This window comes from Brachyhypopomus gauderio, chromosome 3, assembly GCF_052324685.1.
Source record: "Brachyhypopomus gauderio isolate BG-103 chromosome 3, BGAUD_0.2, whole genome shotgun sequence".
Lineage (NCBI taxonomy): Eukaryota > Metazoa > Chordata > Actinopteri > Gymnotiformes > Hypopomidae > Brachyhypopomus > Brachyhypopomus gauderio.
Genome location: NC_135213.1, coordinates 3,425,752 through 3,449,605, shown reverse-complemented (window position 1 = coordinate 3,449,605; position 23,854 = coordinate 3,425,752). Strand labels below are relative to the sequence as shown.

At 40.1% G+C, this 23,854-nt stretch overlaps 1 protein-coding gene and 1 long non-coding RNA gene across 11 annotated transcripts in view; one reads left to right on the top strand and one right to left on the bottom strand.

Annotated features, from left to right (window-relative positions):
- Window positions 1-23,854, bottom strand: part of LOC143510015 (BOLA class I histocompatibility antigen, alpha chain BL3-7-like) — a 62,249-nt gene that overhangs the window by 1,788 nt on the left and 36,607 nt on the right. For 7 of the 10 annotated variants that reach the window (XM_076998971.1, XM_076998977.1, XM_076998972.1 and 4 more), the window contains 5 exons: window positions 4,876-5,136; window positions 3,574-3,849; window positions 3,153-3,449; window positions 2,949-3,050; window positions 2,170-2,217 (listed from right to left, as the gene is read on the bottom strand). In XM_076998971.1, the coding sequence (XP_076855086.1) occupies window positions 2,180-2,217; window positions 2,949-3,050; window positions 3,153-3,449; window positions 3,574-3,849; window positions 4,876-5,136 (974 nt within the window). In that variant the 3' untranslated portion in view covers window positions 2,170-2,179. Of the gene's footprint in view, window positions 1-2,169; window positions 2,218-2,948; window positions 3,073-3,152; window positions 3,450-3,573; window positions 3,850-4,875; window positions 5,137-16,040; window positions 16,390-23,854 lie in introns of those variants that run through there. The other 3 variants (XM_076998976.1, XM_076998975.1, XM_076998978.1) reach the window with 3 other exon arrangements.
- LOC143510019 (uncharacterized) lies at window positions 14,204-23,000 on the top strand. The gene is made up of 4 exons (XR_013129867.1): window positions 14,204-14,569; window positions 19,222-19,326; window positions 19,493-19,893; window positions 20,437-23,000. It is a non-coding gene; the product is annotated as an uncharacterized LOC143510019 (long non-coding RNA).

The window sequence follows — 23,854 nt, the reverse complement described above, 5'->3', positions numbered from 1 at the left end:
AAATCTAAAAGATATGTGAACGGTATGAATTTATTTTTAATCACTATGTACTAGTCTGTAACAAATTTATTGGTCTATTAAAATGTAAGAAAACGCAGAGGAAAAGAGGACTTAAGTACATGGAATTCAGCTGCATTAGTAACTATTAGACATGTCTTTTACATTAGTAACTATTAGACATGTCTTTTACATTAGTAACTATTAGTCAGGTCTTTTACATTAGTAACTATTAGTCAGGTCTTTTACACATTTGGCTTTGGAGCTGTGACAACAACCGTTTTTATGTGAACGGGTGAATCCAGCTAGGTGTCATGTATTACAGGCTTAGTGAAGATCTGCCTAGTCCTTGCTGTTGTATGCTGTTACTTTGCCTCCTAGTGGTGAAAGCTGACAAAACTTCATGTACTGACTCAGACCAATGTACTTAACACTGATCAATTTAGAGAGGATCCAGCCATGTACAGGGATTGGACAACGAAACGGAAACACCTGGTTTTAGACAATAATTTATAAGTATGGTGTAGGGCCTCCTTTTGCGGCCAATACAGCGTCAATTCGTCTTGGGAATGACATATACAAGATCTGCACAGTGGTCAGAGGGATTTTAAGCCATTCTTCTTGCAGGATAGTGGCCATGTCACTATGTGATGCTGGTGGAGGAAAACGTTTCCTGACTCACTCCTCCAAAACACCCCAAAGTGGCTCAATAATATTTAGATCTGGTGACTATGTAGGCCATGGGAGATGTTCAACTTCACTTTCATGGTCATCAAACCCATCGTTCACCAGTTTTGCTGTGTGTATTGGTGCATTGTCATCCTGATACACGGCAGCGCCTTCAGGATACAATGTTTGAACCATTGAATGCACATGGTCCTCCAGAATGGTTCGGTCCATCACTGATCCACCCCCATGGTTCACTCTAGGCATGCAACAGTGTGGGTGGTACGCTTCTTTGAGCCTTTTTTCCCACACCGTAATTCTCCCGGATGTGGGGAAAACAGTGAAGTGGACTCATCAGAGAACAATACGTTTAACATTGTCCACAGCCCAAGACTTGTACTCCTTGCACCGTTGAAACAGACGTTTGGCATTGGCACAAGTGACCAAGCGTTTGGCTATAGCAGCCCGGTCGTGTATATTGACCCTGTGGAGCTCCCGATGGACAGTTTTGTTGGAAACAGGAGAGTTGAGGTGCACATTTAATTCTGCCGTGATTTGGGCAGCCATGGTTTTATGTTTTTTTGGATACAATCCAGGTTAGCACCCGAACATCCCTTTCAGACAGTTTCCTCTTGCGTCCACAGTTAATCCTGTTTGTCCTTCTTGGTGGTATGCTAACATTACCCTGGATACTGTGGCTCTTGATACATCACAAAGACTTGCTATCTTGGTCACAGATGCGCCAGCAAGACGTGCACAAACAATTTGTCCTGAATTCTGGTATGTCACCCATAATGTTGTGTGCATTGCAATATTTTGAGCAAAACTGTGCTCTTACCCTGCTAATTGAACCTTCACACTCTACTCTTACTGGTGCAATGTGCAATTAATGAAGATTGGCCACCAGGCTGGTCCAACTTAGCCATGAAACCTCCCACACTAAAATGACAGGTGTTTCAGTTTCATTGTCCAACCCCTGTACATGAGCTTGAAACAGTTATACTCATGCTAGCGCCCCCTATTGGCCAGAATACATGACAGCAAGCAAGATGGCCTAGCAGCACACTGTTTAACCGCAAGACAGATGTGGTCAGGACTGTACAAAGGGCTAAAGAATTCACACAGCTGTCACAGGTAACGTTATTAACCTGACTACACATTTACCCTAATATATAAAATATGCTTTTAAGATCTAAATCTTATCAATATTGTATAATATTATAATATACTATATTATAACTGTATATTACATTATTAATATAATAATAATAATATTATATATATTACTGTATTGTAACAGCCTGATTTATCCAGGCTGACACTAGCTATTCCTGGGAATTTAAAGAATAAGCAATTTATTCATGTCAGTGCCAAAAAAAACCCTCAATTTTAAGTGTATCTACTATTTGAACTGTTTCAGTTCAATCCTACCAACCAAGGGTTTCAATAAAATTTTCAGTCTTGTGGATGCAACTGACTCATAATGATCAAAGGATAAAAACGTACTCTTTGAATCCTACATGGAGACGGTGATCCATGATTCCCCTGCAGAGGCTGTAAAATATTAAAAATTTAACACTCAGAGATTAATGATGAAGAGATCAATGTAGTAGATGTAGTTCAGAAAATAAAATAATCTGAGGAATAATGGATTAGGAGCACTTGAGTATCATCTGTATTAATTATGTGAACATTAGTTGTTTTTTGCATATGCAGTTTGAATGTGCACATCTGTTTAGGGCAAAACAGCACTGTGTGATGGTGGTGGCACAGAGGGAGTGAAAGGTGAGGGAATATTAAGAGAATCTTTATTCTCCATGCAGCTCAACTCAAGCAAACTCTAAAGAAATTACTGCAGCAGCAACACCTCGAAGCTTTAACAAAGGGTTAACACAGAAATGGAGGTGTTTGAGAGTAGGATGACTGGCAAGGCGCAGCACCAACGATATGGTAAGGTAAACTTGTGGGCTTAAATGGCAGGGAGAACAAAGGAGGGCAAACAAGGAGCAGGTGGGTGCTTGGGAGTGGGACAGGTGCAGTGTGTGTGTGTGTGTGTGTGTGTGTGTGTGTGTGTGTGTGTGTGTGTCATGCTGGGAGACCAACATACTGTGACACACTGATAACAATATGAGGCAAGCATGCATCTGGTGAAGACCAGTCTAGCATGTTTAGAGCTTCAATACATGCCCTGAATCACAAAATCATTTACACCGTATTAGTATTAAATTTTGGTGTGGAAAGTTAGTTCTTCTAAAACCCAAAGGCTTAATCTCTTCCTCTCTCACCATTCTTCTTCTTCTTCCTCCAGATGAAGAAGACAACACAGCCAATGAGGACCAGGAGGAGAGACACAACTACACCAACGATGACACCAACTGACACTCCACCTGAAACAAGTGTGTTACATCACTGTATCACCATTATTGGTATGTTAAATATAATAAGGTTACAATTCAGCTTTTTCCCATCTACAACCAGATTTATCCTACCTGTGTTCAGGACTCTGCGTTCAGTCACTCTCAGCACTCCCTCCTTCTCCAGTCCACTGTGCTGAACTACACAGGTGTAATCATTCCTGTCCAGCTCCTCAGGTGAGACTGTCAGAATGCTTCTCTTCTGGAAGGTTCCATCCTGGTTGGGTAACGTCTCTGTGAGATTTACATTCTCATGCAGATCCTCTCCATTCTTCTGCCAGGAGATTTCAACTCCTCTGGGGAAGAAACCTGTAGCATGACACACCACTGGAGAAGAGGAGTCCTTCTGGAACAGGCTCACCTCAGGAGAGACTGGAGAAATACTCAAAGAATCAGAAGGAAATTCAGAACATATCAAGACCTGAATACACCAAGACATACAATACAGTCATGTAACGCCAGAACACAGTACTAGATTACAGATCACACACTCTACCTTTCCTCTCCAGAGTGTCTCTGCCATAAGACACACACTTCTGTAACCACTCAATACAGGTGTTCTCTAGATAGTTAATCTTGGCCATAGTATTATCAATATCAGAGTCCCACGTGTATTTGGTAATAACAGCTTTATCATTTGCTGCAGTCCAGGTGTGGGTGTTCAGATCCAGACTGATGTAATCTTCTCCATCATAGCCATACTGCTCAAATCCGCTCTTGGTTCCATTATCATTCAGCTCACAACCGTACATCACTTGTACTGTGTGAACCCCTGCGGATACACAAGTATTGTGTGTCACCAACGTGGGTTTTTATTGTGAAAGTGGATACAGTTTTGCACGTTTTTAAAGAGGCACGAAATGTATTGACACTTCATATATATTTCTATAACTATATATTTTAATACATATTTTTCTATGATAGTTATTATATATATATATATATATATATATATATATATATATATATATATATATATATGTAAACATTACTTCCACCTGTGTTCCACACTTCCACACTTGTGTTTTCCGGATATTATTCAATCATGGGTTGTCTTTATAATTAGTGCTGATATTGTGTGCTTTTACAAAAAGTAAATCGTCATTCAATGAGCCACAAGGTGGCAGCATTCTGCGATGTCAGACAGTGTGGGCAGTTTTCTGTGGTGTAATGTTTTTTTTCCTTTCTCTGTATGTCCTCAACTTCATTGCCAGACGCAAAATAATTAATTATTACTATAGAAATGATTACAGATGTCATTTGCTCATAGTAGTATATTAATTTAAGGTACAAAAGCCAATTACCAGTACAATATCAATATTATTAATATCATGTTCAATACTATAAGCTATGTGGTAGATATGTCTTTGTTAAAATTCATTTAAATACCTTTCCTTAATATTTAAATAATATTTTTATTCGTTAACATGTCCCAAAGGCCAAATTATGGATTTCTTATCTACACAGATGACTAAGCCCACGTTTTTAAGAACACCAATGTCAGGCAAAGAAGAGTGTATTGTGAACTTGTATCTGTGTAGTGTGGGAAGAAGTAAATACAAAAGACTGGACACTGGACAGGAGTTTGAGCAATTATGCGTGCCTGCTGTTGCTATGTGACTGTAACCATGTAACTTGAAGTTACCAAGTAATCTGAACACTACAGACTGGCAGAGATACAGAATCCATCAGACTGTTACTGCCTGACTTGGTGTCCATAGATTCTCACTACTAGACTGTAATAGTGAATGTTGTTAAGTGTCACTGTGTTGCTGTTCCTGAGTGTGTTCATCCTCACCTTCAGTCTGACTAATGTTCGTCTTTGCAGTAGCTCCATTATCATTGAAGATCTCCTTAGTTCTCTCCTGAATCTGTCTTGTGTCCCAGTCTGGATCATCACAATCAATCTTCTTTATACAATCAGTATTCAGAATCCTCTTCCTGATGTTGCTGTCATAGTACATAAACTGATCTCCATCTACCAGACTAACAGCAGTGAACTCTGGGAAATGTATTTCTGGAGTGACTGCAGTGCAGAAGTAACGTAGAGAGTGACTTGCTGTAGAGAGAAAAACATATACAACATGAGATTGCAGATACACTATATTGCCAAAAGTACTCTCTCACTCATCAAAATGATCGGAATCAGGTGTTCCAATCACTTCCATGGCCACAGGAAAATTAATCACCTAGACATGCAGACTGTTTGTACAAACATTTGTGAAAGAATGGGTCACTCTCAAGAGCTTAGTGAATTACAGCTTGGGACTGTGATAGGATGCCACCTGTGCAACAAATCCAGTCGTGAAACTTACTCTCCTAAATATTCCACAGTAAACTGTCAGCTATATTATAAGAAAATTGAAGTGTTTGGAAATTATAGCAACTCAGCCACACCGTGGGATGAATTAGAGCAGAGACTGAGAGCCAGGCCTTCTCGTCCAACATAAGTATGTGACCTCACAAATGTGCTTCTGGAAGAATGGTCAAAAATCCCCATAAACACACTCCTAAACCTTGTGGAAAGCCTTCCCAGAGGAAATGAAGCTGTTCTAGTTGCAAAGGGTAGACCAACATTATATTTAACCCTATGGATTAAGAATGGGATGTTACTTAAACTCATATCTGAGTCAAGGAAGGTGAACTAATACTTTTGGCAATATAGTGTACATCTCAAACACAACTGATTCAGACTTCTATCTGCCTAATCTGCAATGTTAGCATTTTGGTGACAAAGCTAAATGTCAACCAACATTTTAAGTGGATTTTCTCAAGGCCTAACGCAAAAGGAAATTGGCCTCAATTATCACATCATCATTACACATAAAAAAATAACTCTGAGCACAGTGAAGCATTAACTGAGGATGTTGGTATGCGGGAGATTTCAAACACAAGTATAAAACTACAGGTACTAAGGTATTAAGGGTATGAAGAAATACAGTAGAAAGCTGATGTGAAGCCATGTAAATCACCTAAAGTTAGACAGTTATGTATTGTTATTACATAACTGTATTTTTATTGAATGGTGTTCAAAGACATGAGCACAAAAGAAGATCTTATGGAGCTTTTCAGTGTCACCAGAACCTGAACCTGAAACCATTATTTCCTGGAAAAAAAAGCCTGTGGAATTCAGTCAGGTATCCAAAAATTCAAGTTAAGGATCAGGATCTGCTATCATTTTAAACTCTGAAAGGGAACAGACCTTTGAAAATGTGTCTGAACAAACCAAGCTGCATTATTTCAATCACTACTGACTGTGCACCGGTGATGGCTGGCCTTTCATGTGTCACTCAATATCACTGCATAATTCATCAGCAAGCTTTCTGTGGAAAGATTTTAGGAAAGATCTAATGGACATGGATGTTGGACATTAATAAGGGACATGAGGACAAAGGACAGATGTTATGGACAGAAATGTTGCAGACAGAGCAACAAAGATCATGTGATTTGGATGTGAAATGTACAGTACAGGCTAATCCTCTCACAGCTAGAGGAGGCAGACACACAGCACACTGAGTAGGTGTTGTTTTCTCATGAAAATACCTAAGTGCAGAGTAACTAACAGAAGAGCATGTTGAGGCCTGTCTGAGACTCACAGCCATTACTAGTCTGAGAAAAGCTAGCAGTTGTTTCTCCATGCCAACATCCTCAGTAGGGTAGGACATGTTACAATTAACATGTGGACTGGAACATGATGGTGTCTTAATAATAGCAGTCCGATAGATCAAAATTGATTGGCATTTAAATGAATGAACAGATGAGATGGACAGAGGGAAACCATCAAAATCAGGTTTTATTAGCAAAGTCTGTTCACACATACAAGGAACTCACTGATTAATCTGACTAATTCCTCCATATTTACAGCATTGGCTACAGTTGAAACCAGAAGTTTACATACACTATATAAAAAGACACCTGTGCATTTTTTTCCCTCATTGTCTCACATTACCAAAATTATTTCTATCTGCCAGAATTGGCCCATTGCTCCTGACAGAACTGGTGTAACTGAGCCATGTTTGTGGGCCTCCACGATCGCACATGCCTTTTCAGCTTTGCCTATATTTTCAATAGGATTGAGATCAGGGCTTTGTGATGTCCACTCCAAAACACTGACTTTGTTATCATTCAACTGTATTACTGGCGTCAGGGTACAGCCCCTGACTCCTCTCTCGGGTGTGTCTGTTTATTTGTCTGCGTCTACGTGCATTTACATTTGTGTTTGTCTCTATGAAATTGTCTTTGTGATTCGCATAACCTGTCGTTTGTCTTGTTAACGTTATGTGCTGCACTTCTGTCTTGTTAATGTTTATTTATTTAAACGCGTTTGTTGGTCCATGTCCTTGTCAGTTTTTGTCTGATGTTGCCCCAAAGGTGTTCTCTGTGTAGGTACCATGCCAAACCAGCAATACACAGAACAAGCTTGCTTTGAAGGAAGAAAGAGGATGTGTCTAAAGTATGTGGAATTCAGGTGTTTAAATACTCTGATCAGCTCCACCATCTCTCTTTCTGGTTTGCCCATAACCAAGGTTAGACCTTTTTAAATAGAGGCTCTCTGGTTTCCTCTATTCAGAGCATGCAAACTTTAGTATGATTAACAGCAAACAGCTGAAAGTTGTACTTCTTAATTAACAAGCACAAGTAATGATGGAATGTCAACAACTGACTGATCAATGCGACCACAGAAACATATTCCCTGAACTACGGTACCTCTATCAAGCTAGAATAAAGGAGCTCATGTTAGCATACAACCACACTGCTCACTGTTTAAAGTGAGTGCCATTTTAGTTGATGCTATATGACTGAATTCTCGTGCATGTGTGATTGAGGAGGCGGGATTTATAATCTCGGTTCTGCTATCAGTTTTATTTTATTTATTTTTTATCAGATTCCAAACCATTAATTACTTTATTTAGTTGAGAAGTAAATATTGTGATTCTGGTTCCATTTGAACATGAGACTGATTTTAATTAATGAGACTGATTTAATAATTATGGAATAATGTAAGCTACTTAGTATTTTTTAAATTGTAGAATACATTTTATCTACTTGAGGATTAGTAGGTGAAACCCCTACATCTCTTTAACGTGTCTACTAGTGCTAATCTTTATGTGAATAAAATGTTTAAAGCCTGCCCTCGCCTTGCCTCACCTCCTTGCATCACAGAACTACTGATCGAACAAAATGCCAAAAGAGGAAGCATAGCAAGAGGGGATTGAAATGTCTCTCTTCCCTTGTTGCCTCACACAATGCAAGAGCAAAAGCTCCTGGCAAGGTGATCTGCTTTGCTGAGGAGGACCAGCTGGCTGGTCCCTGGTAGGACCTCTTTGGTGTGGTATCTGGAAGGATCAGTAAGCCTGCAAGTGGTTCTCTTCCACAGCATTCCAGACCTCCCCAGGTGGCCCAGGCTATTATGCCGGGAGGGTTCACCTTCCAGGAGGCAGACTCTGGCCAACAGAGCGGAGCATATCAGGACTGGTATAACCTGTCACTCTCCTCCTCTGTGGATCTCATTCCAGATTACGGAGCTGATAACCCAGCGAGGTTGCTTGATGATAGGAAGGTTCACCACCCTATAGGACTCTCCTCTGGAGTAAATGTAGAATAAGAAGCCTCGGTTCCTTGGAGATTATTCCCCTGAGCCCTTGAGGCTCCCTTTTTTCCTGAAGAGGTGGAGTAATCGGAGGAGGGTGATGTGGATAGAGGGAAGTCTTCCACGCCATGCCACAAGGTCCAGACGTGCTCCGCAGTGCCCACCAAGGCACCGCGTTCTGCAGCTAGAGTGCTTCCCGGTGGTTCCCAAGGTCAGTGTACACTCTCCAGATGCACTGGCGAGTGGTGTGCACACTTCAACCACCGCAAAAGGGACTGAACGCTCCCCAGCTGCACCCACAACCGCTGTGCAACCTGCGGACTGAGTCCTGGGATTCAAGGGGTCTCCCCCACATTGTACTTGCGTCTTGTTTATGTATAAGTATTTAAGTGTGCGTGTCTGTTTCCTTGTCAGTCACTGTCTCACGCCATCCCCATAGGTGATCCCTGTTTAATGCATCTGCTAGCACCTTACGTAAATGAAACATTTAAATCCTGCTACCACCCTGGCATCCTGCCTCACTCCCTTGCATCATAACTGCCAACTGCCTCTTCAGAACAAATCACCAGACTAAAGACACAGAACTGAAATAATTAATTAAGTTTTATTTACTTAACACAATATTAGCAAGATGCTTAATCAACCTGGATTGTCCTAATGTCCAACTTCAGTATGCATATGTGTAAAAATACCATATACTTAAAATAGTTTTGATTGTGCGAAGTAAACAAATTCAGAATGGATGTTGTTACTTTTATGCTTTTTTATGCCAGAGCTAGCCCAGCCAACAAGTCCACATGGTCCCCACATGTGATAGAGTTGGCTTTTTGAAGGGTTATTTTTAAAACATATGTCTATTTTTATTTTTTTTTTTAGCTACAACACATACATATTTACATAGTGCGTAATTTTATACCTCAGCTCATGCAAAAGAATGGCAGAACTGCACATTTCTCTGGCACACAAATGAATTGCATGCCTTCTATTGTGAAGCAATTTTAATAACTAAATTCCTTCAAAATGTTGAAGTTATAACAACAAAGTGAATGTACCCGCCTCTGATTTGTGGAATAAACCATTGGCCCAATACCTTTCACATCTTCTCGTGCGCCCCCACCCTCGCTTAACTTTTGCTGTGACAAAGTAAGATTTTTTAACAGCTTTGGATACATCACACACAGATAAGAAATAAACATTTCATCCAGTTTCTGTATTTTAGCTATGTGTACAAGAACAAATTTACAAAAAAAAAAAACAAATTACCTGAGGATATGATAAAGAACATTATCTTTAATAGTTATAGGCCTGTGGCACTGACTTTACACCTGATGAAGACCCTAGTTTTTACTATTGAATTAGCATACTAGGCCTGTTTACTGGAGTGAATTTCCTGCACCACCTGGGTCCTGAACATCATAATAATAATTATAATAAGTTCCATTTATATAGCGCCTTTAGAACTGTATGAAGGCTAATGCCAGCTTCTAGTTTGCACAGAGTAATGCCACAATAAACCCTGACATGGACTCCCTCAAATATACTATATAATTACCGTATTTTCCGGACTATAAGGCGCACCTAAAAGCCTAACATTTTCCCAGAAATCGGACGTGCGCCTTATAATCCTGTGCGCCTTATACGTGTACTGGGTTCCAAAATCTGACGCAAGAATGTAATACATACAGAACGTACCGCACGTAAACCAATCAGAGAACACTACGTAATACGTACTGTACCAGTACTTACGCTTACCTACAGGTATGCTGCAAAACAACATTTGTTTTTCCAGAACCCTCGAAAATGGCACCAGTGAAGAGACACACTTACGAGGCACACTTAAAGCTACAGGCTATCGGTTATGCGGCTGTAAATGGGAATAGAGCAGCTGCGATACAATTCTGCATAAATTAATCTATGGTTCGGAAATGGAGGAAACGGGGAAAATGAACTGTGTCAAGTAAAGAAGTTGAGTTTTCGTTTCGTTTTTGGTTTTTTCCACACATCACCGTCTCTGCTGATCTGTGACTCCATGCCTTATAATACGGTGCCGTACAGAATACCGGTAAGTACCGTACAAAAATAGTCCGTAATTGAGACTGTGCCTTATAGTACGGTGCGCCTTATACGTGGGTCAAATACAGAAATAGACCCCATAATTCAGACTGCGTCTTATAATACGATGCGCCTTATAGCCCGGAAAATACGGTAATAGGGGTGGGCATAGATTATTTTTTAAAATCTAGATTAATCTCACTGAAATCTTGAAATTAATCTAGATTAATCTGGATTAAAATGGCTCATGCGTGCTACCCAAGTAATGACTAAAAGTCAGTCTTTGAGATAGGGTTTCTCCTGTTTCCAAAATGCATCAATGACTGCTTGAGGAAGCTGTTCTACTTTGATACTTGAAAAAAAAAAACATGCTCAATAAAATGTACTCTTATTCAGTTAAACATGAATTTGTAAGCCTACATACTGTACATTAAAAGGGGTTGATAACATGTTTATTCAGTTAAACATGAGATTTGAAATGTAAGCCAACATTTAGTACATTTTAACCCAGGGGTCACCAACCTTTTTGAAACTGGGAGCTACTTCTTGGATACCAATTATTGCGGAGGGTTACCAGATTGATACACATCAATCGAACAAAAGTTGTTGAGTGGGGGGGGGGGGGGTGGCGAGTGTCAATTGCTAAGCGGGAAGACCGCTAGCAACCGCGGACAATCTCTAATAGTAGCAAAAAAAAAAAAATGATGCAGCTCATTGGTGCATGGCACTATAGTGAGCTATTTTTAGAACAGGCCCGCGTGCAACTTATGACGTCCTTGCAGGCGACATGGTGCCTGCGGGCACCACGTTGGTGACCCCTGATTTAACCTGTTTTTGGCGGCGGCGACTCTTCCCCTGGGCTGCATCAGTGCTTGACCCAGCGTCAGCATTAGCAAACGGGTGCTTTGCGTTTACAGTTTTTGACGACTGCTAAAATGCATTTGTCCAATCTGTAGTCGCATTTTCAAAACTCTAAACACATTGAGCACAACATCAGCCTTCAGTGGCTATACTATTAGTTCAATTTATGTTGTTATGGCACAACATGCAGTCATTTTACATGCTTTTATAATGCTTAAATTTTCTATACACACAAGGTGATCCAATAACAAAATTCTGGATCATTTTTGCCTCATTTACAATTGCTTGCACACAGCATGTCAAAAATGAAAACCTAAGGTTCAAAACCTTAAATACTGTATAAAATGCAAAGTTCTGCAAAAACAAAGGCAGCTGAAAAGCTATTACTGTAATACATATTTTTGCACATATAGATCAATGAAATAAAATGAAGTACAGCAATGTACTGGGTCAGAGAGGAGCAAATATAACAATTTTTCCTGCAGTCTCAAGTGTTGGTTTGGTCCTTCACAAATGCCAGATTGGTCCCTATAACAGCGACCTCCTTCTTTTGTTTTTGAATGAACTCTACCAAGAACTGGTTCCAGAAGCAGAAATGGAACCGGTGGGAGGAAACACAAGACATTTGTGATGGGACAATGTAGTATTTTGTCATTCTCATCTCATCACAAACTGGTTTATAGACCATCAAAAAGTGATGTCCCTTTTCCTCACGCCCTACTCGCCTTTCCTCAACCCCACTGAGGTACTTTTTTCAGTCTGGAGGTGGAAAGTGTATGATCATCAGCCCCATGACCAAATGTCCCTCCTGGATGTAATGGATCCCAGCTGCAGAGACATTTCAGCTGAAGACTGCCAGGGGTGAATAAGGCATACCAAACTGTTCTATCCCAGGTGCATGGCAAGGGCCAACATCAGATGTGATGAGGAAGAAAACATATGGCCAACTGCTGAAGACCATTTACATTACAATAACAAGACTGTTCAGTTTTGTATTCTGTTTTTTCCCTACTTGTGTGGCTTTTTTGGTATATGTGTATTTTTACACATATGGGACCATGGCTAATTATGTTTACAATTACAGTAATTCTTTTTTGGGTTAGGCCACAATTTACAGTAATGTCCCATATACAGTAAAATATACCCTTTACTGCAAAACTGTTACTGACTCCTTTTTGTCTAATCTACATTCCATATAGTACCTAACAGTAAATATCACTCATTGTGTAGACAGTATGTTGCCAAAAATGCAGAATTGTTATTTAGTTAAGAAAATGCACTTTTGAACACGATATTAACTATTTGGCTATTTGTGTGAGGTCAATGTTTTGCTGTGTTTAGAGTTTTGACAATGTATCACAAGTATTGGGAAACGCATGTTAGCAGTCGTCAAAAACTGTAAATGGTACTTCAGAATGGTAGAACTCCTACAATAAACTATTTCCGCGTTGCATAAGGTGCAAACAACTTTAGTCTTGTCAATGTTTCCATTAGGAAGCTTCCTAAAAATGAATTTTCTATGAAGCAAACCTGGCGACTTCTTGGCTGCATCCATGTAAGCACACGTGCTATTTGTTGTGGTTTGAAAACTCGTTCTCACCCCCTACTGTGCAATTTGGTTAGGAATACACCGAGCTAAACTATCAAGGTGAAAGTCATCATAGGTTATTATAAATAGGTTATTGCTTACCTATTTTGACCCAGCTCCCAACCCAACTTTAAGAATAGATTAATGGCGATATTTTTTATATCGCCCGATAAGAGTATCAAATTAACGAACGCCATTAACAATGATAACGGTCCACCACTAATCATAAGCTTTCTCTAAGTCAACAAACACACAATGTAACTCCTTTTGTCCTTCCCTTCTCCATTAACAGTCTCAAAGCAAACATAGCATCTGTGGTGCACTTAGCTGGCATGAAACCATACTGCTGATGTCCTTGCAGAAGCCCTTCAGTTTGCTTTAGCAGCCTGGAGTTTGGATGAACATAAGATGGCCTGTATATACGGAGAGGATCCGTGCCTATTCGAAATGTAATCGCTACTAGGCAAAAATGGAAATGCAATCCACAAAATGCATTGCTTTTCCATACAAACATGCAGAATATGTGCCACAATGAAATCCAAAAGCACTATTACATTACATTTCAATGCACTTTATCTCTTCATTGAAAAATACACAAGAATTACCATTCAAAACCAAAACGCTGAATTTGTGCCAGAATTGAATATAATACAGCTCGAAATGTAATCACGGCACAGAGGTATTGCTTTTCACCGTACGGTATTTCTGACATAAATGTCTCCTTTAAATGTAATGATTACGAGATTGATTTAAACACTGATGTGATGAAAACATGCCACAATGAAAAGTAAAAGCTCTGGCTAGTTTTAGCATGTGGCTAGTCCATGCCCGCCGTTATCGTGGTTCATCGGACCAACACGTTGTCTTGGAAGCCTTAAAAAACTACCTTAAACTGTACAGGTTTAAGGACCGTTTAAAAGCTATTGAAATTATTGCAAAAAAAAAAAAAAAAGAATGCGCAGTGCTCTGGAGCCTTTATGACCTCCACTTTCGTCCTGTTAAGGTCATTTGTAGACGGTGCCTGGAGGCCACAAGGCGTTGCAGCCAAGAGTATACGGCGCGAGACTGGGAGGCTGTTTCTCAATTCAGGGGCTGCAGCCCACGAAGTGCGCATTTGTAGGCCGGTTACGTCACTGCGCCGCGACGAGGCTGTCCCAATTCGTGGACTCCTTCTTATGCGGCCGACGAATGTAGCCTTCAAAACCCCGAAAACGAAGGATGCATCTGAGTATCCTTCGCATCCCACCATATCCCAGGATTCATTGCTCTATGAACAATAAACAGGCGGAGTCTAGTGTACGGGCCGAAGAATTCGTTTTTAAATGTTGGTATTTTTTAAATATGGACATTTATACTGCAATGAGATGCTAAATAACATGCCAGTTATTCATGATATTGCAGGTAAACATGTGCTTTGAGTATTTACTAAACGTTTATACGTAAAAGTAACGTAAAAGTAACGTTTATAAAAATACATTGAATTTTGTTATGAAGTTATACTTCCCGTCAAACGTGAATACATGTTCAACGCATTTTCTTTTATGCATTTGTGGGTGATGTGATATTTGTCGGACAGCGCGCTAACACGTATGTAACGTATGAAACGGGGCAGAGCGTGGTCACGCAAACATACGTCTTGCGAAGACTAGACTGTCTCATTTAACAGCCGTGAGATGCAGCCTACCCGGCCTTCGAAGTGTGTGGCCACCGTGGGCTGTGGTCTACGCGGTCTACGTAGGCTGCAGCCCCTGAATTGAGAAACAGCCGGAGACTCTCTCACCATGGCTCTCTCATCCTGGCTGCACCGCGCTGGTGAAGTTCCGTTATAGTATCGCGTGATAGGAATTTCTAAATAAAAGTAATAAATGCAAATTTACCGTTTCTACATAAATAACTACATATACTAGTTACTCGGCCATCGTTTTGGACACGAACGAGCATGCGCGAGATCAGGAACGCGTTTGTGCCATGGCCAGGCAGCCACGCACACGCAGCCACGGGGAGGTGGTCTCTTTTCTCGAGCCGTACCCTCCTCGTTGCAGCGGCGAAAGTAGTGCATTTAAAACGTGTTGTCTACTATTTAAAATTCGTCTGTTTCTGACTTAAACAAAGTTGTATGTGTTTGTTTTTGTTGCCAGAAATAAAAATTTACATATTTGGCACTTTTACTAATCTTCCGAAATAATTCCGAATGTGCGAATGTGAAACCAACTTTACCGAAGTTTTTCAGAACGTTTTCATACGTTATATGTCGACGTCACACCTAAACGTAAGATGTCGATGTGAGTGTCATGTGCCACTGTCACCTGTGCCGATAACAGTGGCATATGCCACTGACATCTGTACGTAAGATGCCGATGTCAATGGCACATGCCACTGACATCTGTACGTGAGATGCCGATGTCAATGGCATATGCCAGCGTAACCTTTACGTAAGATGCCGATGCCTTTCCGTGTTAATACCGGAAAAAAATGGTCGCGGCTCAATCATTATCATGCGGAAATATCCAAGTCCCTATCAAATGCATTGCTCCTTGTATGTGATTGATACCTTTGTGTTTATAGGTCCACATGTTTAAAAGTTGCACCCTTTGACTTTCATTTTGAAAAGACGTCTTAGCACTGAAGCGCTTATCGACTAGCTTGAACTCGTGGTTAATTCATACATGTGATCTTTTCACATCTTCTAAATCAATCTTGATTCAAAGCCATTGTGTGAGAATAAATTGCATAACAGGTATTTATCATACACTATCTGTTTTTTGTTTTGTTTTTTTTATAACGAGCTCATTCTTTCGTGAATGTCTGGCGAATATGAACCCTAAGCTAACTTTACCACGGTAAGATCAGGTGTGGTAATATTTTAACTTACCCGCCGATGCCAGATAAATAGGAAGAAAAAGCACCATGGCGTTACTGTGATCCATGGAAAATCAGACTTCGATCACAAGGTCGTGGAATACCAGAAATTTGAATGTGTTACTTTAATCTAGCATTAAAACAAGATTATAGATTCAGATATCGTTCCGTTCCGGACCGTTTGAACATCGGTAAATTCGCATGCAAATATGCCTCCGTTTAACTTCAATTTTAATTTCTTTTTATATTTCTAGTAATTCAGACGTAGCTGCTACCTCGATGTACGAAAACACTGTGCAAATCAATATATAACTAACGGTTGCGTAGCGATAACTAATTCGAGGCATCAGTCAAAATTGAATGCTTACATCCGGATACTGGAACACTTCGGTAATGTTGGATTCACGTTCGCATATTCGCATATTTGGAATTCTTTCTTCAATAACTTTGACAGTATTAGCAAAAGTGGCAAAATATGCAAATTCTCATTTCTGGCAAACAAAACAAAAACCTACAACTATGTTTACGCCAGGAATAGACATATTTTAAGTTGTAGACAACATGTTATTTAAAATGTACTATTATGACCGCGTCTAAGGCACCGTCTACAAATAACCTTAACACGATTAACACGGATGCAAGTGGCGGTCGTAAGCCCCAGAGCACTGAGCTTTTTTTTGTGCAATAATTTCAATAGTTTCAAAGACCATCAAACAATTTGTATTACACAAAGTGCATCCTAAATAACAATCGTATTTTTACACAAAGTTGTTTTACACATTATTAGACAGTAGCGAACCGTGACCATTAAATCTGGGCAAAAAACAATTGTTTCCTCTCCTAATTAACTGCAATAAAGATTAATTTAAAAATGAGACGACAGTACAGCTTTAGAAACGCAATAAACAATAATATCTGTACTTGATAACTTTGATAGCAAAATAAGGTTCCAAACAAAATAAGGTTCCACAGTTCCACGTTCCTCGGAAGCGGAATATGTAAACGATGCACACGAGGGCATCAAAGGAATGAATCGAAACTAGCTAGCGGTGCTACGGTAACGCTAGCTAGCATCCTCACAGCGGGCAGAAATTATCATACAGTTAAGCCCGCCCACTCAGAGGGGAGATATGATTGGTCAATTTTATTGTCATTTGAAACTGATATTGCACTGAATTATAACTGCCTGGCCCTCTGTAAACGAACAGCGGGACCACCAATCACCAACATTCTGCGGAGGCATCACAGTCCTGATAGGGGGAGACACAGGCTCACAGGCTTCCACTTAACCCCTCACGTTCCAACACAGATTGAATAGATACGGTTGAATAATTTGTTTGCTTATATTTTTGTAATTGTTTAGATGTTGATTGTCAAACTGTAAGTAGATAAAATGAAATTGGATAATTTTATATATACACATATATATATATATTGTTTTAAGAATATTTTAGGCCCTCCGAGAGGGCGTAGAGGGCCCTGACGGTTCCCCACTGTTATTAGATAAAAACTCACCACCACCAGTAATTTGGATTTTTCATTAGTTGTAAAGAAATAAAATAAATAAAGAAAGAAATAAACACTTTAAATATATGTATGTAATGAATGAGTATAATATACAGGTTTCACCTTTTGAATGGAATTACTGAAATAAATAATCTTTTTCATTATATTCCAAATGCCTTTGGTTTGGTCCCTCACAACATCTTGTGGATTGCCTTCAGCAACTTTGGGGTACCATAGCACAACACCAATCTGGTCAGGGGCTACTTTCAGGATATCCAGTTCTGTATAACGGTTGTAAACACCACCACTGCCTGGCAGCATCTGGAAATTGGCATCATGGCAGACTGCACATGCCATGGAACTAATTATACAGGCATCACGTTGGGTGGTGGGAGGCGAGAGAACCAGCCTGCGTCTTCCACCAGTAAGAGCCTACATGGACAACATGACCATCATCGCCACAACAAAACCTTGCGCCAGATGATTGCTCCACAAACTCCAAGAAAACATCCAATGGGCAAGGATACAATTCAAGTCAAGCAAGTCATGTAGCATCTCCATCGTAAAAGGCCATCTAATAGGCGAGCGTTTCTGCATCAGCGAGGAACCAATCCCAACAGTCCTCGAGAAGCCCATCAAGAACCTTGAGCGGTGGTATACTGCAGACCTCAAAGACACTCAGCAACTCCAGCAACTTCGGCAGGATGTGACTAATGGCCTTAAGCAAATAAACAACACAGCACTGCCAGTTTGGGCTGCTACCCAGGCTGCTGTGGCCACTAACCATGTATGAGGTCTCACTCACCCATGCCAATTGCTTGGAAAGACTAGTGAACTCATATGTGAGAAAATGGCTTGGACTTCCGAAGTGCATCAGCAGTATCGGACTGTACTGCAGAGGAGCCCTGCACTGTAAAAAAAAATCCTAATTTTTTGGAAAATAACTGTAAATATTTAATGTATTTTAAAATTTTTTCCAATTGAATGCAAAACTTTGTAAAATTGTCGAGAAAAACGTAAGTTGTCGAGCGGGGGGTGGCGAACGTAAGTTGTTGGTTCTCCGCCAGTTGAGTATGATGAGGCTCAACTGATGAGGCTCAGGGATTCCATGTCATACAGTGCCGTGCTCAGGGTCCTAGTGCCTGTAGAATTAATGGCCCGATTAACGTAATTTAAAAACCAGGACATTTCCACAGTTTTAAAAAATATCCCGGGACGCCCGGGACAGGACGTGAAATACGGACATGTCCCAGGAAATACGGACGTTTGGTCACCCTATGTAAGCCAACGTTAGCTAGTTAACTAGCTAGTTAGCCCAGTCTAAAAACACATTTCACTTGAATGTTTCATTTGATAAAGATGAAAACAATAAAATATTAATATCTAATATTTTCCGATGCTTTAAAATACTTTAATTCGGTCACTGTTCGGCCCCGCGGTGAGTTCCCTGTTTCCCTGGATGTGTGTTGTATGTGTGTTAGTGTGTGTTAGTGTTCCCCCTCCCTTTTCCCCTTAGAATCAGTGTATTTGGCACTTGTTTATGCTCTTAGCGTGTTGCTTATAAAATAACAGTTCGCTAACATTGGTGTCATGACTCATTCTGGTCCTTCTGACTCGACACCGTTACAATATATAATGAATATGAATATACTTAAAACTGCAGCATTTTTTTGTCAAAACCTTTCCAGATTAATGGAGAAAATCCTATGCAATTAAAATTCATGTTGCTGCTGGACCACTTCTCAGTTAAGCTAATGCAGATCTGCACTGAAGAAAGAAAGGGTGAAGACCAGGTATGGTTTGTGTAAAAAATTAAAACACTATTATTGGGATCATTGTGAAGATTTTGTCCATTGCATTTTAACCCTTAGGGAATAAATATGCTTTCTCATATGTTAAATATGTAAAGCAAAAAAATAATATGCACCAAGTTTGGCCTACATTTTGTTTACTGTACAGAGCTAGAGTGCAACACAGCCAAGAGCAGGAGTGCAACACAGCCCAGAGCAGGAGCGCAACACAGCCCAGAGCAGGAGCGCAACACAGCCCAGAGCAGGAGCGCAACACAGCCCAGAGCAGGAGCGCAACACAGCCCAGAGCAGGAGCGCAACACAGCCCAGAGCAGGAGCGTAACACAGCCCAGAGCAGGAGCGCAACACAGCCCAGAGCAGGAGCGCTACACAGCCCAGAGCAGGAGCGTAACACAGCCCAGAGCAGGAGCGTAACACAGCCCAGAGCAGGAGCGCAACACAGCCCAGAGCAGGAGCGCTACACAGCCCAGAGCAGGAGCGCTACACAGCCCAGAGCAGGAGCATCACAGCCTAGCTCACAGTACAAATCAATCTGACCATTATGTTGAGGTGAGTGACTCTCCCTGCTGCAAAACTACACTGGATCTTCAGGATCTGCCACCTCCTGAATCCCTCTTCACTGTTTATGTGTTTTCCAAGATTAAATGCTAATTCACAGACGTCATTGTCATGATTCAACATAACAGAAGTCTGATCCCTTTTTGAAATGGCTTTGCAGTTTTCATTCTTGGATGAAAACTGATGTCCAGATGTATAAGCTTAACAAAGCTCTGTAGGTTTTCAAAGGGACTCCGATAAGGTGAACGTATCACATTTTTGTCTCTTTGAAAAAGAGCTTTGTTAACCTGCACACTTGTACCCCTAGACATCAATTGTTTTCCAAGGATGAACTTTGAGTAGTAATTTCAATATCAATAAATTTTCTACCTGCAAAGATTCAGAATCTAACCAAGTAAATGATGATTCAAAGACTTATCATTTATACCAAATCATGGTAAATATTTCAGCTCATAAGAACTATAATATTTGTAATGTTATTGGCACAAAATTAACAGCAGCTAACTTTGGATTTTGTCTGCAACTTTTTAACAGGCAGATTTCAGCTTTTCACTTCTGAGAGGCCAATGACCAGATCCTGCAGATTTCTTCTCTGCAACATACGGAGAATACAACCCTTTCTTTCACACGAAGCTACCCAGGTGCTTGTACAGTCTCTCATCATCTCAAAGCTGGACTACTGCGACTGCTTACTTACGGATCTTTCTCTATGGGTCATCAGACCTCTACAAACTGATCCAAAATGCAGCAGCACAACTGGTCTTCAATCTCCCCAAGTTCACATGTCACTCCAGTGCTACATTCTCTTTACTGCCTTCCAGTAGCTGCATACATCAGATCTAAAACCTCGATGCTTGCTTGCAAAGCCAAAAATGGACCAACCCCTCCCTACATGATGGCCATGGTCAAAGCCCCATCCAAACCTTGAGTACTTTGAACCTCAAGTACGGCTTGGCTTAAAACGCCATGCTTAAAGTCTCACGGAAAACAAACTTCAAGACCTGTCCTGGCGCCGAGATAGTGGAATGAGCTTCCATTGACTGTCCAGACTGCAGAGTCCTTAGCAGTCTTCAAACAGACTAAATCTCTAGCACTTGTCATAGTTGTTTCCATTGTATGATATAGTACCCATGTGAGTTTGCATTTCTTGTAAGTATCCATTTTAATTTCTGTAGTTTAGCAATATTCAGCCTATGTTTTTGTGTACTTCTAGGTATTTGCATTGATTTCTGTAGTTTAATAGTATTCTGGTTCAAGGGTATCTTGAATTCTGACATATCTATGTACTATTTAGAATTAATTCTGTGAACAGATGGCAAAGCACTTCGTAAGGCGCTCTGGATAAGAGCGTCTGCTAAATGCCCTACACTGTAAAAAATTTCAAGTCTCACCAACTAAAAAAATCTTAGTGACCCGTTGCACCTAATTTTTTTAGTTGGTCTAATTTAAGCTCTGCAAATTGCAAATTTTAAGTTCTGCTGACAACTACAGAATTCAGTCTAATTAAAGAAAATAAGTTGAGCCAACAAAATGTTATATATTAACCAAATACACCTAGTGAGTCCAACAAAATGTTTTATGTTGTTCCAGCTACAATTGTTTAGTTCAGGTAATTATTTATTAGTATCCAAGTTGCCTGAACTATACATTTTATGCTTTATGAAGTAAATTCAAAATATACAGAATATAATTAAGTAATTGTGCATTTTATTTGCATGTCAAAAAGTAAACCAAAATGTCAAAAATATTATGAAACAGGCTGTATAAATGTAATAAAAATTGAAACGTCGTCGAGTCAGGAGGACAAGAATGAGCCATGACACCAACGTTAGCTCAATGCTAATTTATTAGCAATACGCTAACGGCAAAAACACACTGGTTCTAAGGGAGGGGGGACACTAACACGCATACAACACACATCCAGGGAAACGGGAGAACTGACCGCGGAGCTGTATGTGGTTGGAAAAAGTATCTAAAAAAGTACTTAATTAGAAATCGATTGGGCTTCAGCAAATGCTTAATTACTACACAGTTCTAGCTAGCTAGGTAGCTAACGTTAGTCCGCATGCTAACAGTTTGCCGACGTGAGGTAAAGTTAAATTCCAAACGGACAGTTAACGCGTAACCGTTAATCGGTAGCTTGTCCTTGCCAACCACAACAGTATTAACACTAACATTACTAAACTCATAGCAAAGTTAAACACTGAAAAACAACTTGTTGGCTTAGCTCTAGTTTTGATAACTACGTTTGGAAAATATGTTGAAATACGACCTAGTTCAAATTCAAACTCAACAAACACCACCAAGTTAGTTGTGTTAGCTTAGTAAAGATCCACATTAACTTCACTCAGTGAACGTTTGAAGTCCTCTAGATAAACGGTGAAACGCTGAGTCTTCATTTTAGTTTTGGTGCAGAAGGCGCCAAGAAAAACTTCTCTCGAGCATGCGCATTAGTTTCACCACTACCACTATTGCTCGCCCAACACAGTTTTTTACTTTGGACTTGACGTGTTGACTGAGAACCATAATGCTCATTCACTGAACACAAAATATTAAGTTGAATGGTAAAAATGCAGCAGCTGATGGCACAACTCGTTTTTTGTTTTTGGAGTAACTATTTTTATGTTTCATGCTTTGCCCACATAAATTTTTATATTCACAGAACATAAGCAAACAAAGATTTTTTACAGTGTACATGTAAATGTGAAGTAGTGTATCTTTCATGTCACATCAGTGTTATGTGTTTGTAGTTGTGTTCAGGCTACTGATATTGGTGATAGAGAAAGACACTGAGTACAGTCCTGGGGATTTAAATGATTAAAAGTTATGATAGAGGACATTGAGGTGCTCAACATTAGTATAATATACTTTTTCATTTGTATAAAATAACTTTGCAGTTTGCATTCCACATTTGAGTTTGTCCTGGAAGTCACGAAGAGCACTTTTTGTGCTGTCACTTTATTGAAAGTGCCTAATTGTACTAATTCAGGAAAAAGTTGTAAAATAAAGGTATTTCTCTGCAAAACTATTAGTGCTGTCACTTTATTGAAAGTGCTTAATTGTAATAATTCAGGGAAAAGTTGTAAAATAAAGGTATTTCTCTGCAAAACTTTTAGTACTGTCACTTTATTGAAAGTGCTTAATTGTAATAATTCAGGGAAAAGTTGTAAAATAACGATATTTCTCTGCAAAAATATTAGTGCTGTGACTTTATTAAAAGTGCTAAATCATAATAATCCAGGAAAAATCTGTAAAATAATGGTATTTCTCTGCAGAATGTTTAATGAATTTTTCTGTAAATTTATTGTTTTTTCACTTAATTTAAATCAGGGTTTTTTACTTTAAAATTAAAGTTTTTGTTTGGCAGCCGCTGCTGCCAGTCGTTTACCGTTTTTTTACTATTTTTTTTTTTTTACAGTGTGTCACTGCCCATCTCTAGTCTGGTGGAAGAGTTTAAGTGTGCAAAAGTGAGGCTGAACATGTCCCTTAATGAGTCCCGGGACCCTATGGTCAGCGGTGTTGTACCTACCTTAGCAACTGAGAGGAAGTGGATCCCCTGCCACAGCAGTGACACAGGCCAAGTCTGCCCTCCAGCACTGGGACGTAGTGGCCACGTCCAACAAGAAAGAGCAGGATTTGGCCTAGGGACCATGACACCGCTCTGGCGGAAGGCAACCACAGCTGAGCGTCGCAACTTGATGGTGGAGGAGGTACAGCAACAAGAAGAAGCAGCCAGACGCTCCAGAGCTGTGGCCCAAGCTAAACAGGGTCGCTGGATGAAGTGGGAAGGGGTTGAGAGGAAGAAGCTAACGTGGAGTGAGCTCTGGGGGGTGGAATCCAACCGGCTGAGCTTCATCATCCCAGCTACATATGAAGTTCTACTCTCTCCTACTAATCTGCACCTGTGGCTTGGGAAGGACCCATCTTGCCCCCTGTGTACAACCCCAGCAAC